Consider the following 19,984-nt stretch of genomic DNA (forward strand, 5'->3'; position numbering starts at 1 on the left):
GGCCTTCTGGCCCAACCCTCTGCCCAAGGGAGGTGCTCTGGGCTGGGCTGCTAAGCTGCCTGTCCCTGGTGGCCAGGAGACACTGAGGGACCCCTGAGGGGGCTTAGGACCTTCTTGGGAATCTAGAAAGCTGTTCCCTTGGCATCAAGAGGCACCCAGGTACTTCAAATAAAACACATGAAGAACAGTTGCAGGAACTGGGTTATGTCTAGTTGAATGAAAAGAAGGACCAGGGGAGTCATAATAACAGTCTTCCAATATCTCAGGGGCTGCCCCAAAGAAGAGGGAGTCAAGCTATTCTCCAAGGCACCTGAGGACAGAACAAGAAGCAATGGGTGGGAAACTAATCAAGGGGAGATCCTTCCTTCTCTCCTCCCTTCCTTCTCTCCTCCCTTCCTTCTCTCCTTCCTTCCCTCCTCCTCTCCTTCCTTCCTTCTCTCCTTGCTTCCTCCCTCCCTCCCTTTCTTCTCTGCTTCCTTCCTTCCCACCTTCCTTCCTTCTCTCCTTCCTTCCTTCTTTCCTTCCTTCCCACCTTCCTTCCTTCCAGTATCTCAGGGGTTGCCCCAAAGAAGAGGGAGTCAAGCTATTCTCCAAGACACCTGAGGGCAGGACAAGAAAGCAATGGGTGGAAACTAATCAAGGAGAGAAGCAACTTAGAACTGAGAAGAAAATTCCTGACAGCGAGAACAATCCATCAGTGGAACAGAATTTGCCTCCAGAGGTTGTGGGTGCCCCAACCTTGTTTACAAAACAAGGTTTTCAAAAAGAGATTGGATAGAATGGCAGAGGATCTGGGGGTTGGACTAGAAGACCTCCGAGGTCCCTTCCAACTCTGTCATTCGGTTCTTCCCAATTTGTGTCTCTACTGCCACGGCCAAAGTCAGAGCCTACCGGCATGCCCCAGGGTCATTTCCCCTGGCACTTGGTCCTTCCAGGACAAACCAGGATGGCTTCCTTTCCCCTCCCCTCCCACTTTCGGATCCAGCTTCCCAGGTTCTGCGTTGTCACCTCCTCCTCCTCCTCCTTCTTCCCCAGGGGGGGTCCCGGAGACTCCTGTCTTCCGGAGCCAGAGGGCCAAATGGCCCACTTGCCCTGGAGGGGACACCTGACTCACCTTCAAAGGCCGCCGCGTGGTCAGTGTAATTGACCATCACCCAGGTCTGGAAGAGGAGGTTGAAGAAGCGAAGGACCAGCAATCTCTGCAGAGAGTCCCAATTCCTGGTGGGGGGGGGAAGAAGCCGGAGAGGTCGGAATGAGAACAGATCTGCTGAACAAAACTCCGCATTGGCGACAGGGAAGGCATCCGGCCAGTAAAACCTCTGCCAGCTCCGTTCGGGTGCCCAGGCTTCACCCCGCGAGGGATTGTGGCGCTGATGGCGATCCTTTAGGGCAGTGTTTCTCAACCTTGTCAACTTGAAGATGTCTGGACTTCAACTCCCAGAATTCCCCAGCAGTGGTTAGGACAGTGTTTCTCAACCTTGGCAACTTGAAGATGTCTGGACTTCAACTCCCAGAATCCCCCAGCCAGCGAATGCTGGCTGGGGGAATTCTGGGAGTTGAAGTCCAGACATCTTCAAGTTGCCAAGGTTGAGAAACACTGCTTTAGGGCACCGACTGCTCTAACAAGAATGTTGAGGTCTGGTTTTTGGCTGTTTTGGGCTGTTTTTATGGGCCGTTTTCAGGACGTTTTTTGGGCATTTTTGAGCCTTTTTTTTTGAAGCCGAAAAATGGACTGAAAATGGGCCAAAAGAACAGCCTGAAAAAGACCCCCAAAAGAGTCTGGTTTTTGGCTGTGTTTCAGGCGAGACCAGCTGGCTGGCATGCATGTGCGCACCATAAACCAGAAGAGCAGCTGGCGAGGGCGCATGTGCCAACAGAGAGGGCCCATGCGTGCCATAGGTTCACCATCAGGGGATTATGGGTGTCTGTGTGTTAAAAGAAGGTGATGATTCTCAGAGTTTGCATCCAGGGGGCAAAAAGGGCCCCTCCCTCTGGGGACCAGAAAGGAAGGTGGTGCCACCAAGCCCTGAAGCCGGGAGGGAAGCCGAGAGGTGGCTTTGAGGGGCTCCAAAGCAGCAGGGCCACAGAGTAATTGGGAGTGTTAGTCGCGGCCCTGGGTTCAAGAGCAGATGTTCCCCAAAGGAAGAGCTTTTCGGACAGAAGGACCCTGGAGTTTTTAGTTATTCCACTGGACTTTCAGAGCACTTTCCCCCCTTCGTTCTGGTTTTTTGGGAGGTGGGAGTGGAAGCAAATTCCCCATGATTCTCAAAAGAGGATCTCTCTGAGCTTGGTGGTTTTCTCGCAGACATTTCATGATCAAACTAGGTAACATCATCAGTGCTAGAAGGGAGTGAGGTTTGTGGAGAGGAGGAGGAGGAGGAGGAGGAGGAGGAGGAGGAGGAGGAAGAGGAAGAGGAAGAGGAGGAGGACTGTGGGGTCCTTTTTGCTCTCTGAGCTTGGTGGTTTTCTTGCAGACATTTCATGATCAAACTAGGTAACATCATCAGTGCTAAAAGGGAGTAGGGTGTGAAGAGGAGGAGGAGGGGGAGGAGGAAGAAGAGGAGGAGGAGGAAGAGGAGGAGGGGGAGGAGGAAGGAGAGGAGGAAGGAGGAGGAGGAAGAAGAGGTCCTTGGCTCTCTTTTGAGTTTGCTGATTTTCCTGCAGACGTTTGATTACTCAACTGGGTAACATCATCAGTGCTAGAAGGGACTGTATATAAACAGAGAGCCAAGCCCACTCCTTTCTGGAACTGATGGTGTCACCTAGTTGGGTAATGAAAACATCTGCAAGAAAACCGCCAAGCTCAGAGAGCAGTAGGGACCCCTCACAGGTCAACCCTGAGCTACAAATATTCTCCTTTATTGGGAAAGAGGCCTGCTGAATATTCCCCCTCCCTCATGGGCTATTGTTGAAAATGAGAGAGAGAGGGAGGAGGAAGGGAGGATGGGAGGGAGGGAGAGAGAGAGAGAGAGAGAGAGTTTAAGAAAGGAAAAGATTCTGTCTGCTTTGCTGTTGCTTCGGCTGCCATGAAACAGGGAGGGAGGGCATGGTATTTGGGAGGGGTTACTCATTGTGCTGGAGGAAGTTTCTGGAGCTCAGCTGCTTGTCGGACTACGCATGTGTAGGAAGTTCCCGCCAGGACTAACGGCACCAACATTCCATCTTCGTGATGCCTTTTGAAGTTATCTCGCACCTGACACTTGGGAGAATTATGATTGGACTGTGACTGGGATGCCAAGGGCTGGGGGAATGGGCTATTCTATATATCATTTGCTTTCGCGCCTAAATAATCAGTCTTCGCTTCGCTATGCCTTTAATCATTTATAATCAGTAAAAGTACACTTGATTTCCACCCACGGAGTCTCGTGGTCTTCTTTCCTAATTATCTAATGGAGAGGTACTGACAGATTCCACCATCCTTCTGGGGATGCCGGATTTTAAATCCCAGGATCCCAGGGAGAGATTTCCAAAGAAGAGAGAAAAGCCGTCCCCCCCCCTCATTTACCTGCCGTTTGACATCAGCTGGCCCCCCAGGGAAGGAGCCTACAATGGAGAAGGCGGTGGCCACAATCCCATTCCAGAAGCCCAGCTTCTGGGGGGAGAAGCTGTGGTCCAGGAGGAAGAGGGGGAACATGGAGAGAGACCCCTGCTCACCTGCGGGGGAGAAAGGAGGAGGGTCAGTTCCTGGCGAGGCACCTGAAGGCCTCCTCTTATTTCTAGTATTTATAAATAATATAAATATAATATAAAAAGACCACAAATAGGGTGATTTATGATGCAATAAGCCAATCAGAGTCGCTTAATAGAGAGATGGGGGGCATAAATTTAAATTGAATAAACAAATAAGTATAAGAATTTGAAAACAAAACAAAAAGGACCTTAGAATAACTGTTGAGCATCAATTTTAAATACAGAGATCACAGACGTGAGTTTTTGTAAAGGCTCAAAGCATGGAGAGATTCCCATTTCCCATTTCGCCTTTGGGGGATAAGAAAGACTCACCCAACTTGTAGATGAGGACTAAGCCGGCGGTCCACAGCGTGTCGGGCACAAGGAGAAGCTCATGGAAGAAGCCCAGAAGGTTTAAGTTGCTCTCCTCGGCCTGGCTGCCTCGAGGAGAGGGCCTCAGGGGAAAGGTGGAGGTGAACCAGCTGGCCGCAACGTATACGAGAGCCAGGCAGACGAAGAGGGGTCCCCAGCCCAGGTGATGGAGGAAAGTCAGCAGGCCTCCTCCGGCCAGGACGGACCCGAGTTTGTAGGCCACCACCTGGATGCTGTGCCAAAGCCCAGCTCCTCGCGCCCCAGCATCTGGATGGCGATCCCGTCGGTCGCCACGTCCTGGAGGGAAGCGAAGAGGTTCATGAACAGCAGGGCGACGGCCACTCCGAGGAAGTCCACCTCCGGGGTCAGGAAGGAGCAGGCCAGGCAGGTGAGGGCCAGGCCGGACATGGTGAAGATGAGCCAGGCCTTCTTGGAGAAATACCAGTCCACGAAGGGCGCCGAGAAGACCTTGAGGAACCACGGCAAGTAAAGCAGCTTGGTCAGGCTGATCTTGGTGAAGGAGAGGCCCACCGTCCGGAAGTAGATGGGCAAGAGTCCCGACTGCAGCCCGTAGGGGATTCCTTGCACGAAATACAGCAGGAAGAGGAACCAGAATTTCCAGCTCATCGCTCGGTCCTGGTCCACCCTGCAGGGAAAGAAAGAAAGAAAGAAAGAAAGAAAGAAAGAAAGAAAGAAAGAAAGAAAGAAAGAAAGAAAGAAAGAAAGAAAGAAAGAAAGAAAGAAAGAAAGAAAGAAAGAAAGAAAAGGAGGAGGAGGAGGGAGGGAGGGAGGGAAGGAAGGAAGGAAGGAAGGAAGGAAGGAAGGAAGGAAGAAAGAAGGGAGAAGGAAGGAGGGAGGGAAGGAAGGAAAAAAGAAAGAAAGAGTGAAGGAGGGAGGGAAGGAAGGAAGGAAGGAAGAAAGAAAGAAAGAGGAAGGAGGGAGGGAAGGAAGGAAGGAAGAAAGAAAGAGGGAGGGAAGGAAGGAAGGAAGGAAGGAAGGAAGGAAGGAAGGAAGGAAGGAAGGAAGGAATCAATCAATCTAACTGACCATCTGGCATCAGCCTCAGGAGAATGAAAGGGTTCATCAATCCTCTCAATCGATCAGTCAATCAATCACCCTCCCAATCCAGATAGCCACTGCTGGGCTGAATGGCACTTACACAGGTGGTGTCACTGGCTGCCGCCTTTTCAAAATGGAAGGAAGCAGACAGGAGAAAGAAAGAAAGAAAGAGAGAGAGAGAGAGAGAGAGAGAGAGAGAGAGGAGAGAGAGAAAGAGAAAGGAAGGAAGGAAGGAAGAAAGAAAGAAAGAGAAAGAAAGAAAGAAAGAAAGAAAGACAGACAGACAGACAGACAGACAGACAGAAAGAAAGAAAGAAAGAAAGAAAGAAAGAAAGAAAGAAAGAAAGAAAGAAAGAAAGAAAGAAAGAAAGAAAGAAAGAAATGGACCACGGGAGCCTCTGGACAGGTAGTCCTCGACTTACGACCATAATGGGGCCTAAAATTTCCTTCGCCAAGAGAGTTTGTTAAGTGAATTTCCATGCCCCATCTGACAAACTTTTAAGCGAATCTGGCTTCCCCATTGTACTTGCTTGTCAGGGCATCGCAAAAGGGGGGGATGGAGATGTCATGTGACCCCGGGATGCTGCGACCGTCGTAACTATGAGCCTTCACATTCATTGCCAAGCGTCTGAATTTCAACCACCTGACCGGAGGCTGGTGCAGCGGTCTTGTGAAAAAAACATAATTCCCTTTTTTTCAGGGCTGTTGTAACATGGAAAGGTCCCTAAATGAACTGTCGTAAGTTGAGGACGGCCGAGAGAGTAAGAGCCGGGGACTGTCGTAAGCCGAGGACAGCCTTGGGAAGGGAGCCTGAGAAGAGCAAGAGGGATGGCATGGGGGAAAGAAACCTGTCCTTGGGCCCTTATGGCAAGGGTCCTCAAACTTGGCAACTTTTAAGACTTGTGGACTTCAACTCCCAGAATTCCCCAGCCAGTCGGGGAATCGGTTTGAAGACCTCTGCCCTATGGCAAGGGTGTCCACTCAAGTCCCATGGGCCGGATCTGACCCTGAAAATAGCAAAGGACCACCCCACGGTGCTTCTGCTAGTGAAAATGGGGTACAAGGAGGCTACGCATAGCTCCCCCATGCTCCGTTTTGGCTGGCAGGCTGCAACAGGAGGCGTCCGTCCCGTCTCCCCCACCCGTCTGGCCCACGGAGGACCACTACAACCCTGATCCGCTCCTTGAAGAAACCCACTTTGACACCCCCTGCCCTAGAGCGTCGTTTCGAGGGTAGAAGTTGAACCAATTTATGTCCAGTACATATTTCCACAGCCCTTTTTTGGACTCATAGAGTATATAACAGTGAGGGCGAAGCTTTTCTGCACCGAGTGCCCTAACCGGAATATGTGTGCATGTGTGCGTGCTGGAGTGCCGGAAACCCGAAGACCAGCTTGCTGGTGTGTGCATGCTTGTTTTTCGGGCCATTTTCAGACCATTTTTCGGGCCTGGAAAACGGGCCAGAAAACAGCTGGAAAACGGGCCAAAAAAACATCCTGAAAAAAGCCCCCAAACGAGCCTGGAAAACAGCCTGAAAAAGCCCCCCAAACAGGGAAATGGCCATTATTGGGGCCGTTTTCAGGTCGTGAAGACCAGCTGGCCAGCATGCCTGAGGGGCAGCTGGTGATGGCACGCACAGCCACAGAGAAGCCTCTGGGTGCCACCTCTGGCAAGCGTGCCATAGTTTCGCCATCATGGGTATATAATATACATATAAATGTAGATGTGTAGATGTATATCCTTTGTTTCTGAGTATGTTATGTGTACACTTTTGAGAGCAGGCAACAGAATTTCATTTTTAATGTGTGCTAGTGTGCCCACAGTAAAAAAACGACAATAAAAGTTATCTTTAAATTAACCCATGAAAATCCCGCCACTCCAGGAAGGAAAGATGGGACGATTATGGGCTGGATGGAGACCCTCCCAGTGCTCCATTTGAAAGAAGAAGGAGGTGTGGAAAGAAAGCCTCTTCCTTTTACTCTCACTGGCCTTCGCCCATTATTGTTAATGCAATCTAATGCCATCCTAAATAGCTTTCATAACATCCCAGCGAATGGAGGGGGGGAAAAACCACGGAAGTATCGAGAGAAGTAATTACATTCTTGGAAGCCAGCTTCTTGCCATTGCAGGATTCCCTGTAAAAGAAGAGGGGGAGAAAGGAAACTAGCCAGATGCTTTCTTTTCCCTTGACTGTATTTATTAAACTAAATTCATTTTTATTTAGTTTTATTTGTTTAAATTCATTTAAATTAAATTAAACACGCCACCTTTGGACCTCTTTCCAGAGCACACCATAATCTTTTGAGACTGAAGGATGCCAAGGATGATGAGGATGTATTTATTTAATAAATAAAATGTAAAAAAATAATTTCAAAAATAAAATTAAAATTTTATATAATAAAAATTAAAATTTTTTAAAAAAATTACGGGTAGACTTCAACTTACAGCAGTTCTTTCAGCGCCTGTTGGAAGTGACAACAGCACCGACATAATGACCATTTCCCACACTTACGACCGTTGCAGCACACATACAGACCTGCCACCCCATGGTCACATGATCAAGATTGGGCTGTTTGGCAAGTGACTCATATGTACGACCGTTTCAGGGTCCTGGGGTCATTGGGAACCTTCTGGAATATGTTATTGGCTGCTGTGATTCGCTTAGCGACGGTGGCAAGGAAGGTCGTAAAATGGGCCAACAATCAATTGGACATGTGTCTCGCTTAGCAACGTACATGTTGGGCATGTCAGTTGTAATTTCTGCCTGGTTTCTAATGAGCTTCCAGGGAGTCCCTGCTGATGCCTCCCCGCCCCCTCCAACAAAGCCGGGGCCGGGGTCGCCTTGAGCCTGCGGGACTCCTTACCACTGGAGGAGCCGGCCGGCCGGCCGCCAGCTGACGTCTCCAAGGGAGGAGCCGGCCCACTTGGACAGAAAGGCCCTCGGGGGGCTGTTGCTCAGGGCCGGCCCAGCCAGCTTCCCCAACCGGGCGCCCCCATTCCCGCTGGCCCCCCGGCGTTGCCACGGCAACTGCGCTCAAGGACCCCCTCTTCCGCGCTGCAACCGGCAGGGGGCGCTGGGCGGGAGGAACGCGGCTTTCTTAATCATAAAGAAAGCGGCAGTGACGCAAGTGGAATCAGGCCTGGAACGGAAACGGATAGGCCCTCTAGGCAGCCTTGGCACTTAAGAGACATAGGGGCGGAGCTCTGCGGAGTGGAAGCGTCCCATTGCTCCTTCCGGTCCTCTGGGCGCTCTGGACTTCACCTCTCTATATTAAGTGCTCCTTGGACTGCGAGGAGCACCGGAAGAGGTGGGGCCTGCGAGACTTTCCGGTCGCACAGGCTGTGTAAAGGATACTTGAAGGACTCTTAGTTTACTGCTCCGGTGGGGGAATAATGCCGGGAACGATGGTTCCGGCGCAGGGCTTCCCTCCTTGGCCGCAGGCTGCTGTCTTGAAGCCCCGAACGCAAACGGGGAAGGCAGGAATGGGGAGCGGCTCTTGCCAAGCTCCGCACCGCACCTGGATACCTCCAGGGACGCAGCATCATCCCCATTCCTGGGGCCGGAATTATTCTACTTGAATATAAACCGAGAACAAACCCCACTAGAACTGATGGTGTTACCTAGTTGGGTCATGAAACGTCTGCAAGTTCAGAAGGGTGTCAAGGACCCCTCATTTCAACCCTGAGCTACACGTGCGCCTTTATTGGCTTTGTAACCTCCCATAACAACACCTCTTGCTGCAATAGTGGCCTATCACCCCTCTGCCCCAATCATCCTCCCCCAGATTTAATCATAATTTATTTTTCAGCGCACAACATTATCTACAATGAGGTTGGTCGAGCGCCTTCAGTGCAGAAATCGCTACAGGTAGTCCTCAACATATGGCCAACACAAGGGAGCCCAAAAGGTTAAGTGGGTTTTGCCGGTTTTACCTTTCTTCCCACTGTTGTTAAGTGAATCACTGCCGCAGTTTAGTAACACGGTTGTTAAATGAAACTGGCTTCCCCACTGACTGCTTTTTGGAAGGTCGCAAAAGGGGATCACATGACCAGAGGACACTTGCGTCTGGTCATAAATACGAGTCACTTGCTGAGCGCCCAAATCTTGATCATGTGAGCATGTCATGTTAGGGCGTGAAAAATGGTCCATAAGTCACTTTTTGTCAGCAATGTTGCAACTTAGAATGGTCATCAAATGAATTTCCGTAAGGCGAGAACTACCGTGTTTTGTTATAGCCAGTTGGAAATTAGGAATTTCTGTTACCCATAATTGCCTTTGGCCCAGGGTTTTTTTTTAAATCAAGCACCCTTCTGAATCAAGGGAAGACATTGTCCAGCCTTATTTATCCCGGATGTCTGTCTAGCTTTGCTGAGATACGTCTTTTTCTTTTTCATGGAGACCCCCAGTCAGGAATTTGGAGGGAAGGAGAAAAAGAAATGACTTGTCAACTCATGAAAGACCCGTAGGAAGTTATCACCCAGCCCTCTCCCAGAAAAATGAAATATCCTGGGAAATATTGAAAAGGCAGAATATTATATTTCCCCTGGATGTGAAAGGGAGGAAACATGTTTTAAAGAGAGAACAGCTCCCTGAAGCTTCCTGCCCATCCCACTTTGTCAATGAGCCATTAAAGCCAAGCCAGTCCCTTTACATAATAAAGAGTTCTCCCCTTCAGCTCCAGGGGGAGGATGGGATTAAGGCATGATAATATTGGCCCTTTAGCCATCTCATCACAGGGCATCTGAGAACTCAATCAAACCTGGATTCAAAATGCAGCCTAGAGAGTTGCCCCTGCATGGCCCCATGGGAGTCTGACAACCAATCAGAATACATTTCTTACACAGGAACAGGAAACAGAGAGGTGGGACTGAACAGGCTATAAAAAGCCTAGCAATCCCCTCCCTCAGCCCTTCTCTTCTTCTCCACCAACATTGAAGCACGTGATCACCTTTTTCTGTTCAGGGCTCAAGCCATGTGGCCCTGTCCACCATTAAACCATCTTTCCAAGCAGCCTCCATGTCTCCAGTGTCTTTTCCCCCACTTGGAGACGAACCCAGAAGGACATTTCTTCCAACAGACCAACCATAGGCCTCTTTCCCTATAAGTTTGGTTTCCCACTGGACTTTCAAATCTGTATTGCTTGTTTGTTGAAAGGGTTGTTGGGAGAAACGTCCTTCTGGGTTCAGCTCCCAAGTGGGGAAAAAGACACTGGAAACACGGAGGCTGCTTGGAAAGATGGTTTAATGATGGACAGGAGCTCCTGAACGGAAAAGGGGGGATCAGATGCTTCCAGATGTTGGGTGGAGGAGAAGAAGAGGAGAGAGGGAAGGGCGGAACGTTCCTGGCTTTCTACTCTGTTCAGCCCACCTGTTTCCTGTTCCTGTGTAAGGAATGCATTCTGATTGGTTGTCAGACTCCCACGGGGCCAAGTTTGAGTTTCCAGGTGCCATGTGGTGACTTTCTGTGGAAGGCTAATACTGTCATGCCATAATCCCATCCCACCTGGAGCTGAAGGGGAGAACTCTTTGTTATGTAGAATAGACTGGCTTGGGCATTTTAATGGGCCATTAAGAAAAGTGGGGGCTATTAAGAGTGAATCTGCTTCCTGCCTAAAAAAAAACATGTTTCTCCATTTCTGATGCAGGGAAATGTAATATTCTGCCTTTTCAATATTTCCCAGGATATTTCATTTTTCTAGGGGTAGTAGGTGCTAACTTCCTACAGGGTCTTGGGTGATTTTTGTGAGGCTGGATGAGCCATGCCATTGTCTTGCAGAACCCCAGTCTGGAGTGGGTGAAGAACAGGTAGCTCTTAACATCCTCACTGGGGTTAGTATGGAAAAGTCAACTTTAGGAAGAAAAGGACTTGACGGGAGCCATTTTGACAGTGAAACCTATGGCTAAGGCAGTGTTTCTCAACCTTGGCGACTTTAGTCCTGTGGACTTCAACTCCCAGAACCCCCCAGCCAGCAGAGCTGGCTGGGAGTTCTGGAGTTGAAGTCCATAGGACTTAAAGTCGCTAAGGTCGAGAAACACTGGGCTAAGGGGTGGGGATGGGGCTGTTTTAGGAATGCTTTAATTTCCTGCATTGAGCAGGGGGGGCTGGGCTCCATGATCTTTTTTGAATTATTATTAAAAGTTTTAATAAGTTTTACAATTATATAGGGACTATGCTAAAGTTAGTTAGTTTATTTTAGTGTATGTATGATTGCTAAATGTTTATACCCTGTATTTGCTCTGGAAGGTTGGGGGGGGGGGATGTGGGATTGAGGGGGAGGGAAGGAAGGGGAAAGGTATATAATTGGGCTCCGTGATCTTAAGGGTCCCTTCCAGCTCTCAGAATCTTTGATTCAGAGGACATATCAAGGAATGAGTCTCTTTACCCGCCCTCCTCCTCCTCCTGGCACCGTTTTTATACCAAAACTTTAATGCCCCACTCAAATGAGGAAGATTCAAATTTCATGCTGTTTATATAGTAAAAGAACAGAAGAAGCAAAAAATGATTTGTTAGATTAAGTTAAAAAAAAAAAATCCGTTTTATTCAGGTCAAGTTCTGCCAGGGAAAAATCTACAGGGTAATACAAAAACATTCGGCTTTCTCCTTAGAGGTATTTACTTAATATTGCACGCTATAGATAAGCAACGTGTGTTTGTTATCCAGTTCAAATGTCAGAAGGCAAATCAAAAGACTTCTAACTCTCCTCAAAAAGAGGAACTATCTCAGGGTTCCCCAAACTTGCAACTTAAGACTTGTGGACTTCAACTCGCAGATTTCTCTAGTCTTAAAGTTGCCAAGTCCTCTGGACTATCTCTTCTTCAAAAACTATTGAAAATTATAAATCAGCGCCTTATCCACTCCTTAAACCCTCAGTCCAACTCCATCATTGCCAGAATTCTGGAAGGGAAAGCCACAAGGTGAAGGAACACTCTTTTAAGATTTTGCCACATATGTAGGATTTCATATTTTTGGAGTTAATTCAATATTTGTTTTTTTAAGGACTCCCGACCAATTTCTGTTTAGGCCAGGAGAACTTTCGTCGGTTGCTCCACCTATTTTGTAGAAAGCTTGGACATTTGGCTGCCACAGATCTTCTGGAAATGCAATGCTTGCCGTGTGGCCAACAGACGAGGGAGGGAACAAGCAGCTGTGCATGGGGCTTGGCCTCTCCAGATTCTGCCCCGTTCAATTCACCTCCAACGGATGATCTCCTCTGTAGCCAAGCGCATAATCTTATGGAAGTCAAAGTGAAGGTGCTTTCTCCAGAAACGACGATCTCGGCCGTAAATCTGAGCTGGGTAGCATGGACTCCCTGTGCAGACAAAGCAACCTCAATGAAGCAAGCACTACGATCAAAATTAACTTCATTAAAGATAAGGTGAGCTTTTACACCAGCATTCTCTGCACGTCAGTGTAGAGGTTATGTCTTGAGTTTTGAGTTTGAGTTTCATTTTATTTATATGCTGCCCTATTCCCTACGGGACTCAGGGCGGCGCACAAACTCGGGAAGGGAAAAACACAAAAACTACAAAGTACAGGGCATTTAAAAAACAACCAACAGCCACACGATTCGAGAGGGGAAGGGAACTCGTCAACCCCAGGCCTGCCGACACAGCAGGTTTTAACGGCTTTTCGGAAGGCTGGAGAGAGGTGAGGGTCGGAATCTCTGCGGGGAGCTCGTTCCAAAGGGCCGGAGCTGCCACAGAGAAGGCCCTCCCCCGGGTAATAGCCAGATGACATTGGCTAGTAGACGCAACCCGGAGGAGGCCTACCCTGTGTGATCTAATGGGTCTTTGGGAGGTAACTGGCAATCATCCCACTGCATTAAACAGCAAAAGAAACTCCTGGCATATTTTTTCTCTCCAAAGCGTATAACTGAAAAGCCATGGGGGTACAGAAGTAGAAAAGTCAGTTCTGACGCTTTTGTGTGCAAACAGCGTATGAAAACTTTTCCTTTCGCCCCCTGACCTCCCACTGTCCACCAATCAGTTACACCTGCTTTATTTTGGAAATGGCCTGCCTGAGACATTCCCAGGGTTTGTGTCTGTCTCACGCTTCCAGGCAGCATAGTTGCATTCCAGGGTCCCCCCCCCCAAATCTCCCTTACATGAGTTCATAAATCAAGAAAGATTGGGCCTTGTTAGTCCTAGATTTAAAAAACTCAAACCGTTAAATGATAACACAATCATGCTGTGAAATAGATTAAAAACGATATAATGAAAAACTGATACATCTATAAATTGAATACTTTAGAATTTTCTGCTTTAAAAAGGATAAGGATAACAACGATTTTATGTATACTTGATAGAGGATTGGTGATATAATGTATAACCTTAAGAACATGTTACAATATATCTTCTTGTTGATAAATAATTCTAATAAGGTAATAATTAAAAATTGGTATATATAAGTAGCAACTATTTAGAATATTTTGTTGAAAAATGAAGGAATAAGATCTCTATTTGAAGGTATGAGGTACAAGGATAACAATGAACATAAGAATACCTGATAGTTGATTGGTGGAATTATGTATAATGGAAAATAGTGATATACAAATATAAATGGTTGGTAAAAAAAATATTTTCTTTCACATGGGGATTATATAAAGGTATACTTTTATCAAATAGATAATCAAGAATGTAAGGGTACTATGATTTATTGGAAAAATAATAATACTAATTGTACTTGAACATATAATGTACAATGAAAGTGAGGTATTTAGTTATACTAGATGAAAAATCTGTGATGGTAAATGTTATTCGAGAATATGGATGTTAAAACACCTGTAACCAAACGACATGCTGTATGTGATGATGCTTTTTTTAATGTATGTGTTGTCTGTGTAATTATGTATGTATGTATGTATGTATGTATGTAAACCCTCAAACCACCTTCACAGTGTTGCCCAGAAAACCACGTGTATGTGACCTGCTGGGACATGAAAGGAGGCCTTAACCCTTCTGTTAATACGACTGAGCAAAAACTCACTAAGAGATCTATATATTTCTGTGTAATTCAGCAGTGCAGACTCACTACTAAGAGGAACCTTACCAATGCCATGGAAAATCCTCGCCACAGCCCTGCCAGAGAACTTTTCGTCTTGACGGATGGAGAGGAAGTGGCGAACGTCAGCCTGGATTTGCTGTTCCCACTGCTGAAACTATAATCGGGAAGAAAATTCCAGGGAAAGTGAAATTAGCATTAAGGGGGCTCCGTAGCGAGGCACAATGTCGGACAAGGACTGTGTTTGCAGCTTAAGTGCAAATGCTGTTAAATTTTAAAATAGGCAGCCAGGAATGAACATTCCCTACTAAGTTCGTCTTTTAAGCTGCTCCAATTAAACTAGGGTGGCTAGTTTAATTGGAGCAGCTTAAAAGACGAACTTGGTAAGAGCAACCCAATCTAACGGTTGGGTTGGCAATATATAAATCATGTAACAATGCTTAAATCATACTGTAAAATGTGATTGGCTGCTGTTTTCCTCAATCGGCCATAAGAGGGAGCCAGAACGACTGTTAGCTCTCTGTTCATTAGATGCTGGGCTGATCTGATCTGAGTGTTTTGGAAGCTGGCTGTTAGAAAGTGCCATGAGCTATTGTAAGTTTTGCAACTGCTAGCAAACTTTGAGTACCGAACTGATTATATGATACTGGACTATGTTATTTGGATTATCCCTTAACTGAAAGACATTGATGACTCACTGTCTTATCCGTGTATGACTTGGACTGTTTGATGGACTCTGATACCTCTATTTCCACGAAAGTAAAAGCCTATTTAAACTGCAGTGTCTCTATATGCTGGTTTGTGTGTTCTCCAACACAACTCTCCCAACGCTTCTCTGACGCACTCGCTCTCCCAACGGGGAGATTACCTAACAAAACTCCACCCTCTGGGGACCTCCATATGCATCAGGAAACACACACACACACACACGCCCCTAGCAGAGTGACCCACCTGCAGAAGGCAAATTTGGGCAGAACCACAAAAAGCTGGATTTCCTTACCTGAACGTGATCTGGGTGATCAGCCCCACGCTCTGCACCCAGGGAGGTTTCCTCCAGCACTGGCTGCTTCTCAAAATAAGCCACCAGCAGGGACTTCAGCTGGCTGCTCCTCTCCTGGTCTGCGTGGTCACAGCACGAGGCGTAAGTAGGGAACGCCACACTGTGGAAAGGCAAACACACAAAGGAAAGTAAGAAGAGTGGAGGTCCAGCAGGAGAGGAAGTCCTCAACTTACAACCGTCAGTGACCGTTCAAAGTTACAATGGCACTGGAAAACGTGATTGACGGCCAGGTTTAATATTTATGAGCACCCCCAGGGTCACGTGATCAACATTCGGATGTGTTGGCAACTGACTTGTTATTTATGACGGTTGCAGTGTCCCCGGATTGTGATGTGATTTCCTTTTGTAACCTTCCGCCAGCGAAGTCGATGGGGAAGCCAGATTCACTTAACAGCCCCAAATCTCCGCTGCTAAATGAGGCTTTCTTAAGTGAGGTTTGCCCCATTTTTTACGGCCTTTCCTGCCACAGTTGTTAAGCGAATCACTGCAGTTGTTAGTAACACGGCTGCTAAGTGAATCTGACTACCCCATCGACTTGGCTTGTCAGAAGGTGTCACCAAGAGGGATCGCGTGACCGTCATAAGTATGAGTCAGTGGCAAAGCGTGTGAATTTTAATCACCTGTCCATGGGGATGCTGCTACGGCCATCAGTATGTCAGTTGGTCTCACCTGAACTGCATGTCTCGAAGCCGGCATGGGAGGAGTCACAGGTGGATATAATCACAGCCCATTTGCCCGGAGACTGAGGTAAATTTGAGGCCACTCCAGGGGTGCCTTCCTTCCTGCCAGTTCTAGCATCTTCTATAGAAGAGCTTCCACAAATCTACCATGCCGTTTAGAACCGGTTCCAGCTCCCTCCCCCCACCCGTCCGCATATCATCAAGATGAAGAGCCAGAGGAGGAATTCTGGGAGTTGAAGTCCACAAGTCTTAAAGTTGTCAACTTTGAACACCCCTGGGGTTTTTTTCCCTAAAGGGTTAAGGGTGCAAGGGCCTTGTAACTTGACAGCTTTAAGACTTGCACACTTCAATGCCAGAGTTCCTGAGCCAACATTTTGGTTGCTAACTGCCCACCTCTGAAAAGCCTGGAAGCAGGCTTGGAGCTGCCGGAGGGCTGCCTTTTCTCGACTGGTGACTCGCTGGTGCAGGAAGTCACCCACCCCGTCCAGCTCATCGTCACTGAGATCGCCGTAGGAGCGCAGGTGGAAGGAGAGCTCCCTGAACTCCACCAGGATCTCGCTCTTCCTGGAGCCTTGGGAACCTGAGCGGGGAGGGAAAAAACAGTGGACAAAGTCTCGGCATCCCCAGATCCTCCAGCAGGTTCTGGATCACGGCCTCTCTCTCTCTCTGTGGGGGAAGATGTTCCCTGAAACACAGCCAACTGCCAGGCTCAAAGGCAACTGAGCTTTCTTGGGTTTCTCTTTGAAAACATTTCTCCTTCTCACCCAAGAAGCTTCTTCGGTTCTAACTTGACTAGCGGGGAATGGAAGGATTTATATTCTTTGCAGGCGTCTGATCATAGCACCCTGGATGTCGTTGGGGCCACTTGGGGGTTTATCTGTATCTTCAGGGTCACCTGAATCAAAAGTGCAAACGAGTCTGGAACAAGGGAGAAATGGCCCCACCACCACCAAGCCACGCCCAAAGAACCGGTAGTAAAAAAATAGATTTCACGCCTGGGACCTTCTTGGGACTGCCGAAAGGACCATGTTTGGTAAACAGGAGGTAAGTGGTGCTATTAGAACCGAGGTGGCGCAGTGGTTAGGGTGCAGTACTGCAGGCCACTTCAGCTGACTGTTATCTGCAGTTCAGCGGTTCTAATCTCACCGGCTCAAAGGTTGACTCAGCCTTCCATCCTTCCGAGGTGGCTGAAATGAGGACCCGGATTGTTGGGGGAAATATATGCTGACTCTGTAAACCGCTTAGAGAGGGCTGAAAGCCCGATGAAGCGGTATATAAGTCTAACTGCTATTGCTATTGCTATATCCCTCCCCTCTGTTGAGAGAGGGGCTGTTCAATTTCAACACAGATAATTTTGGGGAGTGTTTGGTGCTCTCTGAACTGGCTTTTTTTCTTGCAGATGTTTCATGACCCAAACTGAAATGGTATCACCTAATTTGGGTCATGAAACATCTGCAAGAAAGCTCACAGAGCAACAAGGACTCCTCGTTTCAACCCTGAGCTACAAATAATCCCCTTTATTGATACAAAATTTTAACACAGACATCCCATTCCCCACCAGTCAGTTAGAACTGAAGCTTCTTGGATGAAACATTTCCAGGTGGAAAAAAAAAACCCAGAAAGTCCAGTTGCCTTTTGGAAAAAGTCCCTTTGGGGCCACCATGAACTGGATTGAGAATCTCCGCAGACATTTCACAAAGGAGACCTCTAGGGCTGAAGAGGGAAGGGGCAATTCCAACTGCTATGCAGGGGCTCTGCTTTTCTGGGACGTGACAGAGAACTAGCTCAGATTAAAAACCTCCCAAACACAGCCCCCTCTGCCCTCCCGGCACACCTGTTGACCAAGCTCCCCACTGCCTTACCGCTCTGCCAAGGGGTGTTCCATTGCAGCTGTCGTAGGGCGCGTTTGACTGGCAGCACCTCCCAGCCCATGGAATCGGCCAGTGCAATGACATCGAACTCCACAGAGCTGGCCTGGGTAGCTTTGATCCCTTTCAGGCGCTGCTGGGCCAAGCAGACCGCGAGTGGGGGGCACCTGGAGGCAGGGAGAGACAGCAAGGAAGGAGTCAATGCTCTTTGTTTATCAACCATACTTGGCTACAGGAAATGAAACAAGTCGATACCTTTTCTATGCTGTGTTTCCCCCAAAATAAGAGCTTACAGGGAAAAAAACACGATTTTTCAGGATGCTCGTAATATAAGCCCTACTCAAAAAATAAGCCCCAGTTAAGATCCTCAGGCAGACAAACACATTTAGAATAGAATAGAATAGCACAGTTGGAAAAGGGACCTTGGAGGTCTTCTAGTCCAACCCCCTGCCTAGGCAAGAGACCCTACACCACTCAGACAAATGACTATCCAACATCTTCTTAAAGACTTCCAGTGTTGGGGCATTCACAACTTCTGGAGGCGAATTGTTCCACTGGTTAATTGTTGTAACTGTCAGGAAATTCCTCCTCCGTTCTAAGTTGCTTCTCTCCTTGATTAGTTTCCCCCCATTGCTTCTTGTCCTGCCTTCGGGTGCTTTGGAGAATAGCTTGACTCCCTCTTCTTTGTGGCAACCCCTGAGATATTGGAAGACTGCTATCATGTCTCCCCTGGTCCTTCTTTTCATTAAACTAGACATACCCAGTTCCTGCAACCGTTCTTCTTATGTTTTAGTCTCCAGTCCCCTAATCCTCTTTGTTGCTCTTCTCTGCACTCTTTGCAGAGTCTCCACATCTTTTCTACATCGTGGCCACCAAAACCAAATGCAGGATTCCAAGTGTGGCCTTACCAAGGCCTTATAAAGTGGTATTAACACTTCACATGATCTTGATTCTATCCCTCTGTTGATGCAGCCTAGAACTATGTTGGCATTTTTGACAGCCCTGCTCTAATGCATCTTGTTGGGGCAAGAATTAATATAAGACCTGATCTTATTTTGGGGGAAATTCGGTTCCTGCCTCTGTGAAGGAGATGGGCGGTTTCTAAATCAGACCAATAAAATAATAAACACGGCAACCTGCAATCCCTAATACTGGTTTATATAATTTATATACAGGTGGTCCTCAATTTACAACCATTTGTTCAGTGACTGTTCAAAGTTACAACAGCACTGCAAAAACTGACCTGTGACCGTTTTTCACACTTACGACCGTTGCAGCATCTCCTGGTCACCTGATGAAAATTTGGACGCTTGGCAACAGACTATATGTGAGCTCCCTTTTGTGACCTGACAAGCGAAGTCAATGGGGAAACCAATTTCTAACTTAACGACAGCAGTAAATCACTTAACAACTTTGGCAAGAAAGGTCGTAAAATGGAACAAAGCTCACTTAATGACTATCTTGCTTAGCAAGAGAGATTTGGGGCTGCATTGTGGTTGTGAGCTGAAGACAATCTGTACCAGATTTGAGCCAATAGTTGTGAAGGAGCCTTGTTTCTCAATTTCCTCTTACTGGCCTGGTCCTTTCCCTCCCTCCCTCCCTCCCTCCCTCCCTCCCTCCCTCCCTCCTTCCTTCCTTTCCTTCCTTCCTTCCCTCCCTCCCTCACCTTCGAGAAACCGTCTGCAGCTGCTGAGGGCCTTTGTAGCACGAAACCCGGCAGGAGGAGTAGGTGGGGTGCAGCAGCTCCACCCAGTGACAGGGGTGCAGCTCCAGGTAGCACAGAAGCGTCTCGATGCCTGGGGGGGAAAAACCACTTTCGGTTAAGTGGATAAGGACACAAGGCTTACCAGGTCAGTTCCAGAAGATTCTTGCTGGTGCTTCTTGTTCATGTTTTAGAAACATTCCCCACCCACCCCACCTCCAAATCCAACTTCCACAATCAGACCTGTGCCATCTGTGGACAAAGGGGCTTAGACACACTTTTGTTTTGCCCAGAAAATACGCTTTTAAAAATCAAGCATTGGGAAATCTGCCCCTTCCGCTGAAGATGGATCAAGGTCTGGATGCCTTGAGCTTCGGGTCGTAAAGAATCCTATAGTTAAAAAAATAAAAAATCTTTTCCCAGGTTGCTTCTATTCCAAAACCAAGCTGGAAACCAATTTGGACTTTTGCCAAAAGCTTAGGACAACGGAAAACCAGCTAGATTTAAAATAGAATAGCAGAGTTGGAAGGGACCTTGGAGGTCTTCTAGCCCAACCCCTTGTTCAGGCAGGAAA

At 47.7% G+C, this 19,984-nt stretch overlaps 2 protein-coding genes across 2 annotated transcripts in view; both read right to left on the bottom strand.

The window, feature by feature from the left end:
• Positions 1-8,203, bottom strand: part of SLC33A2 (solute carrier family 33 member 2) — a 10,421-nt gene extending 2,218 nt beyond the window's left edge. The window contains 7 exon segments of the mRNA XM_087706606.1: positions 1,115-1,218; positions 3,506-3,537; positions 3,539-3,654; positions 4,003-4,278; positions 4,281-4,687; positions 7,198-7,234; positions 7,964-8,203. Coding sequence (XP_087562732.1) covers positions 1,115-1,218; positions 3,506-3,537; positions 3,539-3,654; positions 4,003-4,278; positions 4,281-4,687; positions 7,198-7,223 — 961 coding nt within the window. The 5' untranslated portion in view covers positions 7,224-7,234; positions 7,964-8,203.
• Positions 8,204-11,898: 3,695 nt separating this feature from the next.
• RECQL4 (RecQ like helicase 4) overlaps positions 11,899-19,984 on the bottom strand; it is a 33,991-nt gene continuing 25,905 nt past the window's right edge. Inside the window, 6 exon segments of the mRNA XM_087706608.1 lie at positions 11,899-12,409; positions 14,149-14,257; positions 15,101-15,260; positions 16,234-16,420; positions 17,703-17,875; positions 19,375-19,504. Of these exon segments, the coding sequence (XP_087562734.1) occupies positions 12,288-12,409; positions 14,149-14,257; positions 15,101-15,260; positions 16,234-16,420; positions 17,703-17,875; positions 19,375-19,504 (881 nt within the window). The 3' untranslated portion in view covers positions 11,899-12,287.

This window comes from Thamnophis sirtalis, unplaced genomic scaffold (assembly GCF_051295495.1).
Source record: "Thamnophis sirtalis isolate CommonGarterSnake01/CBP01778 unplaced genomic scaffold, rThaSir2_p1.2 scaffold_2, whole genome shotgun sequence".
In the NCBI taxonomy this organism is placed as follows: Eukaryota; Metazoa; Chordata; class Lepidosauria; order Squamata; family Natricidae; genus Thamnophis; species Thamnophis sirtalis.